Source organism: Podarcis melisellensis, assembly GCF_964234715.1.
Source record: "Podarcis melisellensis genome assembly, chromosome: 2".
Classification (NCBI taxonomy): Eukaryota; Metazoa; Chordata; class Lepidosauria; order Squamata; family Lacertidae; genus Podarcis; species Podarcis melisellensis.
The window spans coordinates 10849595-10865161 of record NC_138529.1 but is presented as its reverse complement, the minus strand read 5'-3'; the positions used below and the strand labels follow the sequence as shown (position 1 = coordinate 10865161).

General features: G+C 48.2%; 1 protein-coding gene across 10 annotated transcripts in view; it reads right to left on the bottom strand.

The window, feature by feature from the left end:
- ZNF385A (zinc finger protein 385A) overlaps positions 1–15567 on the bottom strand; it is a 197635-nt gene that overhangs the window by 65557 nt on the left and 116511 nt on the right. The window contains exon 1 of one of the 10 annotated variants that reach the window (XM_081898774.1): positions 383–526. The exons of the other annotated variants lie outside the window; for them this stretch is intronic. Coding sequence (XP_081754900.1) covers positions 383–511 — 129 coding nt within the window. The 5' untranslated portion in view covers positions 512–526. Of the gene's footprint in view, positions 1–382; positions 527–15567 lie in introns of those variants that run through there. 10 annotated transcript variants of the gene reach the window in all.

The following is a 15567-nucleotide window of genomic DNA, read 5'->3' as shown; positions in this document are numbered from 1 at the left end:
ATTGCTGGGAGAAAACACAGGAATCTTGATACCCAGACTAGAATCTCCCCACCCCAAAAAAGCCTCTCAATATGAGTTACGAGGACTCACTAGTGGGGCGCTGCTGCTGGGCTCCCATCTGGCTTGCTTACCGTCTTCCCAAAGGCATCTAGCTGGCCACTGAGAGAACAGAACCCAGAACTCCTTGTCTGCTAGTGGAGTAACACACCTCTCCCAGGAATGCAGAATGGATCTGGAGTTCTCAAAATATGCCCACCACCCTGCGTGAGCTCCGCTTCCGAATAGCCTTTTTAACTGCCCTGACACCCTTCCAGGCAGCTGAAACTGACCACACCACCCACCCTCTCTGTCCAACCATTCAGAAGACGCTCCGGTGCCCTACCTTCCATTCATCCATCTTCCCGCCTGCCCCCAAAATGTTTGCTCTCAAGCCAAGTTTGCAGTGCTGTACAAAGGACAGGCAGCGGCAGCAGTTCTCTGCAAAACTGACGCTCCCCACTACAGGGTCCATAAACCCAGGGGCATGAGCACAGGCGTCGGCTTCATTCAAACGCTTTAGCAGGAGCCGGGCAAAGCGAGAGGCTCCTGTGAACTCTGGGATTTGGAACGGCCAGCACAATCAATTCGGCAGACAGCAAAGCTAGCCTGGGGACAGTTCCCAGGGACTCCCGCCTGCTTCTCTTTGATACCCTGCTGTGAAAGCAAGTAGCATGTTCTCTTACTACACACACACACACACACACACACGCCTGGAGAGCTCCTCCCCAGAAGCAGTTGCATGCCCAAGAGCTCCTTGTTGTGAAAGATGATTTTCCAGGCAGGGAAGCATGTCTCATTATTAGATGCCTTTGGGCTCCCCAAACTTTGCAAGATGATCCTAGGAGAGCTGGCAGCCAGCAATCTCCTGCCCCGCTCCTTCCCAAACCTCATCCCCTGTCATGACAAGCCAGCAAGCAAGGATGGCGATTGTCTCAGTCTGCCTGCGCTTGGCTGCAGGCAGCCTGCGGTATCTATTCTGGAGCACAGAGCTGGCACCCGCTGGGTGGGGATGTAACTACATCTTGTCATGACATCCAACAAGCAGAAACCCCGCGTTCAGCAGATAACAGCTCAAAATAATACCCAAGCCATAAATAGCCCCTGTGGTCTTAGCATCTGACCCTGTGGGCGGCCCAGGACAAGAGGTAAGGACTTTTTTTTCTTTCTTTCACTTTTTTCTTTTTTAAACCTTCCTGGACTTGAGAAAGGAACAGGCCCCTGGGGTGGTAAACCTGTGACACTTCAGAACGCAGGTGAGGGCTCACGTGGCGGAACGTCTTTTGCATTGGAAAAAAAAATAGTCCCGGCACATAGTAAACTAGCATGTTAGGGAAAAGGGGCGGCTGGAGCCCTGCTCCCTAATATGATAGTTTTCTATCATGCAGGTGTGTGTGTGTGTAGAGGAAATCAGTCATGTGAGCCTTTTCCTGTAGCTTGAAGTGGTAAAGCCCAGATACACATACAGTAGTTTGTACCAAGGTTGTGAGCTAAGTCACAGATGTACACCTCACTCCAGTCAACCTCAGGAATTGTGCCTCCCTCTTCAGGGAGAGGTTCCACCACAAAGGTGTGTGTGTGTGTGTGTGTGTGTGTGTGTATATATATATATGGAGGTTTTGGTGTCCTCGGGTGTCTTCCCGTGTAAAAGTTGGGGTGTCTAGGCGACGTTTCGACGAGCACGGGAAGACACCCGAGGACACCAAAACCTGCATTCCTGTACCCGTGAAAATCTACGAAAGCAAATATATATATATATATATATATATATATATAATGACACCCAAGCTCCTCTGTGTTCCCAAACCGCCACGGTCTGCTTTTTCAAACATCATCCATTGAGCATTCTCACACCAGTTTCACAACATGTCCCGCCTGAATACACAGTGTACCTTCTAGAACTAAAAGACTTGATGCTGAGGAAGACAGTGTAAAGGAGGGTTTTTTTAAAAGATAGGGTGGGAATGACAAAATAGTGGCATTCTGCAGCCTGGGAACTTGAATTCCCAGCTTCGAAGAGGAACAAAACCTCGTAGGGAGCATCTATCGCAGAAAGAGATGAATAGATTGGAAATCGAGAGTCTATTACTAGGCGAAGACCAGGGTTTGTGTTCTAAAGGCTTCTGGCTATTTACTGTATATACCTAAGAGAAAGCAAGGGGGAGACAGGCTTGAAGCTGGTCATCTCGTTTTCAGTTTTGGGAGAGGTGTAGTACCCAGTGGGAACTAAGTTTCTGCAAACTTCTGAATGCCAAAATGCACTTCTACAATTGGAGGTGCACCTGAAAAGGTTTACTTGGAATATAAGCAGGAGCAGGAACTAGCTATCCTCAAAGGAGCTCACCCTCTTCTGTTCCCGTCCAAATCACTGTTGTGAGCTTGCCTTCTGGATGAAAAGTGGAGTGTCCAGAGCAGTGACTCATACAGAGAGATGCAACATATAGTTTACTCTGAAGGCGAAAAACTGCTGCAGTTCTAGCACAAGAGATCTGATCTCTCCCTACGCAGAGAAGCAACAGCATCCCAGCCCCTCTCAACAGAGGTTGACTCAGAGAAATAAGGTCAGATCATGCTGAGATGCAGCGGCAGCCTCCTCAACGCAGAATTCATTCTCAAATAAATTTATCACTGGGCACAATTCGGGAATTACTAGATGTGGATGTGTGTCAAGAGAGCCAGGGCTCCTGGGAAGTATTGGGTGGAGCAAACCAGGATTCCTTGGTTCTGCCTTTAAATATGGAAAATATTTTGACATTTGACATCCTTCCGCAGGGCCTGCAAGATGGAGCTGTTCCGCCAGGCCTTTGGTCAGGGTTCAGTCTGATTCATTTTCTCTTTGTATAAGTACAAGCATGAAAGAGGTTTCCCAGCCCGCTCACAGGTCCTTATAATATCAGTGGAAACAGTTGGCCCTGGCGAGTATTAACCACTTTCAATTTTAACCTGAGGATTGTCATTTGTCCAGTTTTAACTTTAATTTTAATTTATTTGAATTAATTTTGGGATGCATTTTAATCAACTGATTGCTTGTTTTTATGCATATTGTATTATCTATATGATGTTAGCCGCTCTGAGCCCGACTCTGGCCAGGGAGGGTGGGGTACAAATAAATTATTATTATTATTATTATTATTATTATTATTATTATTATTATTATTATTGGGATCTACTGTTGGGAGGTACAGCCTAGCTTGGGAGCCAGACTCGCCTTGCCTTGGGAGATAACAAATATCTATCAGTGACTCTAGCACTACAAGGGTGAGATAAGGAAGGGAAATCAAGACTCTTTGGCTCAATTATGCAAACCTTTCCAGGAGAAAATGAAACAGGGTCCATACAGGTTGTAGGGGTTAGAAGTCAAGTTCCCTATTAGGTTTTTACCTCTGCCATTTTCTTTCCCTCTCTCCTCTCTCTGCTGCCTGGCCAGAGCATCATGAGATTGAACATTTTAAAATGCCAGGGATGAAAATGAACCAGAATTGGCAGGCCGGGGGGGGGGGGGGAATCAAGCATCAATGAAGAATAGTGGCAGGAAAGCCAGCTGCCAGCTGAAAGGCTCAGAAGAGGGGCAGGGAATGTGCGACAGTTTCTGGGAAAGGGGACGAGAGGGTGACAACAGGCCTGCAGGACAGGAGATCCAAGGCCCAGAGCAAAAGCTCCCAAAGCCATCCCTGCTAACCATGCCCCTGCTTTAGCATTCTGTGTGCAAAACCACAATTGGAAGAAGACGGCCTTGTTGTTCTTAGTAAGCAGGGCTGTTAGAGTCTCACAGCTCATCAGCCACTAAGGCTGTGTACGCGTTAACATCTTAAAATGCAGCTAGGTTGTTTTTTTCTAAATTTGGATCCCAAATTGGGTTGCGGGGGGCTGCAATGCATCAAATCACACTATTTCATAAGAACCAATGGGATAGAAAAGGATTGTGGCTAATGTTCTGCAGAGACTGCTTCCCAAACAAGCTGTGGGAGAGCTCGGGTTGGAGAGGGAACAGGAGAGCGTAAACAGCCTAAGTTGGATCATGGAGGTTGTAACCTAGGATCTGCACGTGTTCTGTGCACACAGCACAGCACAACATTTTGATTATTGGCTGTTTGGCACATGACTAGGATTGAGCATAAAGGCACCTGTTTTGCTTTGGGAGCCAGGCACAAAATACTGTAGCTGAGAGATAATTCACAAGAGCACCCACAGTCCAAATGCTTTGACTGGAGTCAGAGTGAAACTCAAGAGACGTGCGGCTGTTACTATCCTCCCTGTTTCAAAAGATCTGCCGCCACCACCCTGCAAATACATTATCCAGGATTTAGTAGGACTTTTTGGGGGGTGTATGCCACAACTCGTCACTGGTGCAATATTAGCGGTGGTTTTTATACAGGACCACCTACAAATTATTCTGCTTTATTGGTTGTTCCCTGGTGCTTTCCTAATGTTCTTGCGTGTTTGCTGCCTGGAGCGGCAGTTACACTGCAGTGCAACAAAGGGTGCAAAAGAAACCCGGATCATTAGTCGTATAGAAAGTTACAGGGTTTCCACTGGATGTGACACGAGGTGAACTGATTGGAAAGAGAGCAGCACGTCCACCCTGAACCCTTTGCAGGCTCAAACAGTATTGAAAACAGAGGTGGGACGTGTTACTGCTCCGTACCATCGGAAGCACAGATCATGAACACACAATGAAAATGACATGTGGTGGGCCCCTCCAATGCTAAAACTCCAGACTGCCACCAGTTATCTACAGAGGGGGGCAGTAGTGTATCCTGTGACAGAGGGCCAAGAGGCTCTTGGGCTGTAACCCCAAACCCTGGGAAGGCAGGGGACAGGGAACCTGGTTAGCTCAGCTGGTTAAAGCCTGGTGCTGATAATGCCAAGGCTGCAGGTTCGATCCCCATGTGGGGTAGCTACATACGTATTCCTGCATTGCAGGGGGTTGGACTAAATGATCCTCAGGCTCCCTTTCAACTCTGCAATTCCATGATCCTAAGTAGGCTGGACTGCAAACCCGCCCCCCTGCCCGGCCACCGGTCCACATCTGGAGGGCCAGGCTGAGACTAGATGAAAGAACCAGGGGGTGGCAAAACTGGGTCAAATGGATTTCAACAGATAAGTAGCTACCCAGGAGACCCTTTCCTGCTCAGAAGGAAGCAATGCTACCTAGTGGGTAGAGCACCCCCTGGTTTTTCCCCAAGGCAGTGGTCTGAGGGTCCTTTTACCTGACTGTGGAGGGAAGAGAAATCCCAAGAGAAAATGAAGACGACCCCCCCCCCGCTCTGCAGAGGGATGGTGATTAAATGATGAGGGGGGGGGTTACGACACGGCTTCTCCCTCTTCCAAGCATCCCTGCTTACAAACTCTGCTCCCCGTCTCGGAAAGCAACGGAGGGAGGCAAGAGGCGAGGGGAAACGGAGTCAGCGCAAGCTGGGAGAGGAGAACCGACTCCGGAGTGCAGAGGCTGGCGGTGTTTTGCATTTCCAGGGAAGCGGTGCAGCTGAATGGACCAGAGTGCGCGCAGTGGGGGGGGGGGGAGAGAGTAACTTATTCCGTAGCCCCCGCCGCCACCTACCTCTAGAAGCCCCTCTCCTCCGCACTTCGGATCTCTCGCGCCGCAACCCCCCCCCCCCAGCCGCTTAATCCGGATCAAAGCAGGCGCCTCTCTTACCCCGTGCAGCTTCAGTGCGCGCTGCCCGCAGCGGCCGAATCCCCTGGTGCATCCCGGCAGCCAGCGGAGAGAGTGCGAGCCGGGCGCCCGCCTCCCTTCCCCGGCTGGGGAGGAGCGACCGAAGGGGACTCCCTCTTTCCCTCCCCCACCCCGGGGCCGGACAAGCCCTGCCGCCCCGAGAGCCGGCGGGCGACGGGAGGGGAGAATGGATGGGACCCCCGTCGCCCCGGCTAGAAAGGGGCGCCCTCGGGAATTCTCCCCTTCTGAATCTCCTTCCCTCGGAATCGCCAGGTGATCTATTAGTGATCTCCTCTTCCAACTCCACTAGGCAGGAACTGCTTTGAACCAAGCTCTCAGCCCCGGGACCCTATTTGCAGCGCTATGGAAGACAGGAGTGTTTCTAAGAGAGTGCAGAGTGCACTTCAGTCCGCCCCGGACACAGGGCAGCTCTGATCAAATGGGGTTAATAAAATCCTAAAGAATATCATCATCATCAACAACCTTTATTACGGTCCAGAGACCCAACAAATCGTTACAAAGCAATACACAATTCATACAGCCTACCTCCAGGTTAAACAAGCATTTTATTCAGAATAAAGGGCTCATTAGTTCTTGCAACCACCGATAAAAACTTTGCCACTGCTATGTTCTAGCGTTTGCCGGTCTTCCAATAGGAACCTGACATAGTGAGCCTCTAATTTTCCCGGGAAAGGTACCAGCAAGGGTAATCTCAGTTCAGCCCTGGCTTGCTCATATTTTGCACAGTGCAACAAAATATGTTTTATGGCATCGATGTCTTGAGCACACGAGCAAAGTCTATCCTGGTAGGGAATTCCTAAAGAATAAGTAGTATTTGTGCCATGCAGAAAATATTCCACAAGCAACTCTGCTCCTAGAACGCCCCCTCCAATACCCCAATCTCAGAAATATATGAGAAGCAGCCCAGGTATTAGAAACTCATCTCAGTATTATAGCTGGGGAACAGTGGCTTAAATAAGACAGTGTAATGTTTTGAGATCCTTATTTTCTCAGCTCATATTCTTTTCTGCCCATCTGTAATGAGCCCCAGAGGCTATTTTCAGTGCCAGTACTTTAGCATTGTAACATGGGCAGTAACCGGAGGTCACTGAGCATGTACAGAGCGTTTTCCCTTCACCAGTGCCAGTGAGATCGAGGCTATATGCATCTACAATAAGTATGTCTCATTCAGCTTCTGAGCAGGCATGCACAGCAGCCAGTGACCCAAAACCTTTGCAGGTGCCAAGGATACTGAAAACGGGATCGTGTGGAACTGCCCCCCCATACCATCACAAGCACAAATCATAATGAATGCACAATAAGAAGGGAATCTGGAAAGACCCTTACATATGGTTCTCAGGTTGTACCCTATCCATACAAGATATATCGTTAAATACAGAACAAAAAATAAAAATGCATTCCCTAGGTTAGGGCCCGGCAACCCTATTTAGAAAAGGTTCACAGCCTTTGATGCTACCATGACTATCACCACCAGCAGTCAAGCACTTTTAGGTCCATTTTACAGATGCGGAACTGATCAGAACAGTAACATGCAAGATAGATGCTTCCAAGATTATGGAATTTTTACATGTGCACAGACTCGGGGGTACGAGAATGAAGTGTGCTTTCAGTTTCAACTTGTGGGGTGCTGGGGGAGGAAATGTGCCTCAGATATTAGAGTTGACAAGTAGTAATACTTTGGGGATTTGTAATTCCTAAAAGGACTGCCCTGTGCAGATGCATTGCTTCCCTTCTCCTTGTGACTAGCTTGAGGAAAAGGAAAGCCTGTGGAGTTAAGAAGGAGTTTTTGGTTACCGATTCCCTGTCTGCAATCTGAAGAAGTATATGATCCATTAGCAGGTCTACTACCTCCACTGTTGTCTGCATGTAAAAGTCCAGACTTATTTCACATTAGGGAGAGAGAGGGAGAGAGAAAGAGAGAGAGAGAGAGAGAGAGAGAGAGAGAGGGAGAGAGAAAGAGAGAGAGAGGGAGGGAGAGAGAGAGAAAGAGAAAGAGAGAGAGAGAGAGAGGGAGAGAGAAAGAGAGAGAGAAACTGGGCATCTTTCTTTTAGCAGGCAAACTGCTTAAGGTATTTGTGCTACAAGGAGAGTTAAGTGACTTGAGTTAGCAAATCACTTTTAAAAAAGCGAAAACAATTCAAACCCTAAAAGGGGGAGAGTGAGTGAGAGAGAGAGAACCCTTTCAGTGTAAACATTTTCACCTGAATGTGATTGGCAGGTGGGCTTCAAAGGACCATTGCACAAGCACCAATCATTTCACTGGAACCAGCTGTTGGAGCATTAGTGAAAAGAGGAACAGGCAACTCAGATGCAAAGATGGGCAAGCCATGTGTGCTCTGCAACAGGTGCAACCAGAACAGGGCGATTGGAAGAAACCCAGCTCCTTACTGAATATACACCCCAAAAAGTGTGGCAGGGAGGAGGAGGAGAGGGCTGCCGCAATCTTTGGTGTAAGAAGATGGCACATTGCGCACCAGAGAGAGGGAGGGAGGGAGAGATCCCCACCCCCCCCCACCCCGCTTTCCATCTGTGAAATGTTGGGAGGATGTTTGCAGTCCTTGGGACAAGATACGTTTGTGACATGTGGCACTGTAGCAACAATCTCGTGAGGCATCTTCCATGCACCTAGGAGAGACACTTAATACGCATGGAACAGCTAATCCACACCACATCGGATCTGCATAAGCACAGCAGGCTCCTCCCCCTTCGCTGATATCTCATTACCGGGGATTTCACAAATATCCAAAGCTCCCAAAGGATTTCTTATCCCAAGTGAAGGCTGGGTGAGTGGGGGTGATAGAACCACATTTTCCCAAACTGAGCGACTTCCCCGCTCCTTGCTGCCAAAACCTTTTAGCAGCATAAGCATTCTGCGTGTAGAAATTAAACAGGTGAAACTTATCCTGTCCCTTACGATAGATGCCAGGAAGAGATTAACCTGGAGCATTTCTACCTTCTAGACAGCTGTTAAAGGCGCTAAAGACCTGTCAGGAATAAAAATACCAATGAAAATAATTTCACTCAATAGGTGACCAGTGTGCAAGGCAGACAATGGGAGCCAATGGGCAGATCCATCCTCTCTGTTGGTACCTTGCAGTGTCTAAAAGAGTGGTTCTTAAACTTGGGTCCCCAGTTGTTGTTGGACTAGAGCTACCATCATCCCCAGTTTGAGGTAAAGGTAAAGGGACCCCTGACCATTAGGTCCAGTCGTGGCCGACTCTGGGGTTGCGGCGCTCATCTCGCTTTACTGGCCGAGGGAGCCGGCGTACAGTTTCCAGGTCATGTGGCCAGCATGACGAAGCCATTTCTGGCGAACCAGAGCAGCGCACAGAAACACCGTTTACCTTCCCGCCGGAGTGGTACCTATTTATCTACTTGCACTTTGATGTGCTTTCGAACTGCTAGGTTGGCAGGAGCAGGGACGGAGAAACGGGAGCTCACCCCGTCGCAGGGATTCGAACCACCAACCTTCTGATCAGCAAGTCCTAAGCTCTGTGGTTTAACCCACAGCGCCACCCGCATCCCTCCAGTCTGAGAAACACGGGTCTAAAACATGCACAGGGAACCTGTTGGACTCCAACTCCCATCAGCCCCAGCCAGCGCCCAGAGGTGATGGGAGCTGTAGTTCAACAAACATCTGGAGGGCCACAGCTTACCCATCCATGGGTTTACTTGCATGAATATTTTTTATTTAAGGCATGTAGATTACCCAATTATTTAAGGCATGTAGATATCTATTGCCAGTTGCCCTGGGAGTAGAGAGCATCTCCAGATAAGGACTCCATCCTAAAGCCCCAGTGAGTGTAGAAAATACTGAGCAAGAGGGACCAATGGTCTAAACAGTTTCCTCTATTCCTACCCAAGCAAGAAGACCAACAAGGAAAGACCAGAAGAGCTGCAAATGGGTATAAAGGCAAGTTTGTTCTAGTCTTGCCATTTTTTACTTTGTAAGCTTGAAGGCAGGGCCTCTCTGTCTGTGCACTATTTTGGGAGACGGTATCTGGTATGAAAAGCAGGATAAAAATATAATTAAATCTCAGGATTGGGCACTTGATCAGTCAGGAAAGATATAGCCTATCAACTGGTTCAATAATGGCCAAGAATTTAAAGTATTGTTCTAATAAATGTTAATGCTTAATCACCAACAGACACTTGTAATAACTTGTAATGTTTCGTTGCAATTTTTTAAAACTTAAACAGCATTGAGGTAAGGGTTTGTTTTTTAAGAAAATAAAAATGTGAGCAATGTGACTGACCTTCTCTTTGTCTTTCATCCTAGAACACTAGTTTCACATTTTATTTTATTTTAAAAAAGCAAAATAAAAGAAATTATCATTTCAACACAGCCTTCAAGATGTTATGCAACGTAACAGCAGGCCAATTCTGCAAACATCATGTATTCAAAGAATATTGATAATACTGGGCTGGTCAATTGAACAGCGTGCCAACCCTAATATATCAGGCCTTGCTCATGCCAGCATCTGTTTCATCTTAAAAGTCAGGAGTTGAATCCAGGAAATGTGCTTCCCAAGAAGAGTGAATTATCCACAGAACATAGCAGAGGCATTGTTGCAGTCCCTCTTCCATGCATACTATTTACACACATACTGGGGGCTCCCAAAGACCACTGCTCCATTAACTCAAGGGTGGTGGTGTTGATGTTGTTGTAGTAAGATAAGGTACCGTATTTTTCGCTCTATAGGATGCACCCGACCATAGCACGCACCTTGTTTTAGAGGGGGAGAACAAGAAAAAAAATTATCTCCCCCTCTGTGCAGCGCCCCTTCAGTGAAGCGGCAGGAGAAACAGAGCCCCTTCCATTTCTCCCACTTCGCTGAAGGAGCGCTGTGCAGAGAGGGAAAGCTGCGCAGCGTCTCTCCAGCGAAGCAAAGCCAGGAGAGTGAGCGGGATCGGTGCGCACCAACCCCTCTCGCTCTCCAGGCTTCAGCGAAAGCAACGCGAAGCCTCCGGAGCGCGGCGGGAGCGCTACCACTGCCCTTCTGAGGCTTCGCGTTGCTATTGCTGAAGCCATGGAGCCTGCATTCGCTCCATAAGACGCACACACATTTCCCCTTACTTTTTAGGAGGGAAAAAGTGTGTCTTATGGAGCGAAAAATACGGTATTTGCTGCCCTGCGGAGAACGATTCTGGGTGAGGCCGCTTCCAGACTCTGAAGCAGAGGTGGAGAAACTGTGGGCCTAAATGGACACCTTCCAACCCCAACCAGCATGGTCAATGGTCAGGGATTATTAGAGTCATGGTCCAAGGACAACAAAATCCTTCTTCACCACTGCTCTTAGGGGTCAAAGACAGTGTGGAAGCTGTTTTCAGGAAGGGATGCAAGGAAGGAAGGAAGCAACGAAGGCAGGAGGGAGAACAGAAGAAGTTTGAGATGGTGACAGCTTGGAAGTGAGATTGGACGGGCCAGAAGGTTAATTCATCTTGGAAAAACGTTTCATCTTTGGGGAGAGCCAAGAGCAATTTTGAGAAAGTCTGTTTTTCTGTGCAAAGAGTGCCGAAGTCTGTGTGCTCTGGTACTCTCTGGAATAAAGCAACGATATTCCCCAGAGGGGGCGGGGAATAGAAGAAGCTGGGGGGGGGGGGAGTCACTAAAACAGAGCACGAAAGATTCTTTGGCTAGTCCTGCCCCAGGACATCCTGATCTCCGCCCACCTTAAGTGTAGGGTTATTTGGGGCCAAACTTCATGTTACTGAAAAGATCCATGGTTAGATTTTCTGTCATGTTTATTTTTACTTAATGCAGCTGTGCGGAGGGGAGGCATTTGAAATATTATCTCTGCTTCAATCAGCCCCCTCTCCCCAAATCCTAGCCCAAAGCTGCCATTAGATGATATCTGATCCCCCCCCCCTCGCTTTTGCAGGGACTAATTAGCATTTTGCTAGGGAAGAGAAGATTTAGATGGAGGAAACTGGCAAGAAGCAAACAGTGCTGCCCCTTCCTCCAGCTCCAAAAAAATATCATAACGCCCCATCTCTCCATGGTTGCATCTCAATCACAATAAAAACACCACTCTGGGAGATCTCGATTGTGGATTATTTGCTTAATGTGCAGCCTTATTCTGACCTGGGGAAGCAAGTGACGAGAGAGAAAATGGAGGGCTCCTTGGCTTTTGCCAACGTGGGTGTTACACAGTATTGGAAACTCAGATGCAGTGAGGGGGGGGGGGAAGTATTTGATCCCCTGCTAAATTTGCCCATTTGCCCTCTGATGAAGAAATGACCAGTCCATAATTTTATGGTAGTAGCGCCCGCCCTGTGGAACGCCCTCCCATCAGATGTGAAGGAAATAAGCAGCTATCTTATCTTTAAAAGACATCTGAAGGCAGCCCTGTTTAGGGAAGTTTTTAATATTGAATGCTGTATTGTTTTTAACACTCGATTGGGAGCCGCCCAGAGTGGCTGGGGAAACTCAGCCAGATTGGCGGGGTATAAATAAATAAATTTATTTTTATTTTTATATGGTAGGTTATTGTAGCTGTAAATAATCTAATCACCAAATGGCACCTTTAACCTAGGCTGCGGTCACCACAATGGAATGTGTAGGCACTGTTCTCCGCCCCCTAAGCGATTGTTGTTGTTGTTATTTCCATTTCTATTACCACCGTATATTTTAAAGAACAAATTTCAATGTGGTTTACAACACATTGTACAAAACACCACACAAAATGTTACAAAACATCACACAAAACAATCCAGAATAAAACTAATTCAAGCTTCAAGGAAAATATTTCAGGTCCTTCTCTAAGTGACATTTTGTTCTCCCAAGTTGCCAGGCTGGCATCTAGATATCTCCACGTGGTCACAACTGGACCTATGTTTTGTTTTAATTTTGAATAAAAAATATATATTAAAAAAAACAACAATTGGACCCACATCAGTTGCAAAACGCACCTGGCGCCTGGCTAATTTCAAACACTGCTGGTCTTACAAGCAATGTCTTAAAAATCAAGCCAATATAAATTCCAAAAAATATATCTATTGCAGGCCATTTTCACTGTGAGGTTATTAGAGGCATGTCAATTTCATTCTCAGGCAGGAATTCAGGACAAACAGGAAACCCAGCAGGGTGGGCGCCTGGCAGCCTAATTTCATATGACACGGAACCCGACTGCACGTGGACAGCTAGCAGGAGAGAAAACAGTACAAAAGGGGGTGGCGAGAGAAGCAAAGGGGGGGCACCCAACTCACGTTTGACTCTTTCTCACTGCTCACCGCGGGTTCCGGCAGCCCTCAAAGGATTACCTTGGAGGGAATGTGGGCCTCAGCAGGAAAAAAAAGGAAAGTTTTTCCACCCCTGAGTTAAACGCTGACCTCTCACAGGGAAGAGTCATCAGTGGGGCTCTTAATAATTGAGGTCTTAAGTGGCCTACTTAACTCACTAAAGGAAACAGCAGGCGAGTGTGGTTTTCTGCATCAGGTGCAGCGTGGCAAAGTCTTAGTCATCTTTAGGAGGACTGTATGGCCGTGCCATGGGGAGCCCCAAGTGTATGTGTGGTTTAATACAAGGGGGGGGGGAAGGCTCCCATCCTTTAACAGCACAGATCCGCTCCACTTCCCAGTGGGGAGGAGTTGCAGTGGACCACGCGGCCACTCACTCCCCACCGGGGGCGGGGGACTTTGTCCCCCATTGCCTGGGGGATCCCGGTCACGCCAGAGCCCAGCCAGCCAATCCGCTGGCTGCGGGAGCCATGGCCGGAGCCGTTTAAACAGAAGAGTGACCCAGAGGACTTCCTCTTTGGCTCGGTTCATCAATCACCCGCCCTCCCTCCCTATTTTGCAGGTTAGGCAATGGCCTTGCTATGGACTTCGGTTGGTCGCCTTGGTTGTCTGAGGGGCCTGGTAGGAATTTTTCCACTTGGCAAATTGGCACTGGCCACTTGGTTTTCGCCTACCTCGTAGCAATCGTCACAACTTTGTTAGGGTTGCGGTTAGGCATTGTTTGACCTTGTGTGGGGGAGGGGAGGTGTGGCCATCACCTGTCCCTCCATTCTTAAGGAATCCGGGGGTGTTGATCTTGTCCGAAGCCCGGCTGGGGGCTAGGGCCATGCCACAACCCTGACGGGAACACCAGGGGGAGCTTGAGTTGGTCTGCATCGACAGGGCTCTCCCTACCGGTAGCTTACCCTTACTGGACTTCCTGCACAATGGGCAAGAGTCAGATATAGTCAGGTCCAATCAATGCCTAAGCCAATACAGCTCGCATTTTGTAATTTCAATAAAGTTGTGGCCAAAATTTGCCCAATAACATAAACCTAATATCTGTGTCCTTGTGTGAATTTTTCCAATGAGGGGGTGGCTGCGGGGTCTCAACACGCAACATGGGCCAAATGTGCGATGGCTTGTATTTCTGGATTTCATGCATTTGTACCTTTAAGGATAGAGGTATCTGGAGTGTAAGTTACCAGTGCGGCTGTTTTTTCCAGTCCCAATGCTGCAGTGACAAGGTTAGCGGCCTTTGCAAGAATCCTCTCTTGCAAGCATTTCTTAAAAACCAAGGATCTGGGAAATCTGGATATCACAACCAGATTCTCCAGAAGAAGGAGGAAAATGTAAACTTTGGGAACTCAGAGATGGGGGGAAGAATGTCAGAACAGGCCAAAGCTCAAGAAGAACAGAATGGCCAGAGACACTTGGTATTGTTCTTGATGGCTTATCTAATTTTAAAGACATGTTCATTGAATATCATGCAAGCTTTGGAGCTGCTCTGGATTCAGTTTACCCCTTAGCCTCAATTCCTTTAAAACCAAGGGCTTTGGGGGACAGGGATGCGGGTGGTGCTGTGGGTTAAACCACAGAGCCTAGGACTTCCCGATCAGAAGGTCGGCGGTTCAAATCCCCTCGACGGGAGGAGGGGGGCTCCCATTGTTCAGTCCCAGCTCCTGCCCACCTAGCAGTTCGAAAGCAATTCCAGTGCAAGTAGATAAATAGGTACTGCTCCGGCGGGAAGGTAAATGGCGTTTCCGTGCACTGCTCTGGTTCGCCAGAAGCGGCTTAGTCATGCTGGCCACATGACCCGGAAGCTGTACGCCGGCTCCCTCGGCCAATAAAGCGAGATGAGTGGCGCAACCCCAGAGTCAGTCACGACTAGACCTAATGGTCAGGGGTCCCTTTACCTTACCTAGATTGGTCTGGGATAGGCAGAGACAGGCTAGCTTTCTGCAGATTTTCTGCAGAAAGCAAAGCACAGCACAGATGATCAATGTTTGAAAGGGAAAGCAAGATTGTAAGTAGGAATGTTATCCCACACATTTAAAGCCAGGCCAAATGGTCAAATCTGGATTTCAAAAGGTGGGTTCCCACATTACGGTTTGAAATTTTAGTCCCCCCTCCCACCAAAAAAACCCATCAGGCCAGCTCAGTGCAGTAAAACTTGGCTGGAAATTGCGGTAAAATTCCATGTAGCGCTAAGGAGACTGTTCTATCAGTGCAAGCTTTTTTGACTGTCCGATGCAAGCTTACTCTCCAGGTGGCACAATGGGTCAGTGCACCTGGCTGTTAACCAGAAGGTCGGTGGTTCGAGCCCAGGCCTGGGGCAGGATTCCTGCAATGAAGAGGGTTGGACTAGACAGTCTTTGGGGTCCCTTCCAGCTCTATGATTCTTTGAGTCTTATGACTCTGTAACTATCTCCCCTCTCCTCCCCTGCTCCTGCACCCTCTTCTGAGGGATTTCCTAACCCTCCTGAATGGATTTGGAGGACACAGCGGGAAGAGGGGCAAACCCCACTGCACTAGCGGGAGTCCTTATGCAGGCTTCTGTGAGCAGAACGAGGTAGTTGAAAACCTCCCTAGTGGGAGAGGCGGAAGCATAAAAAGGA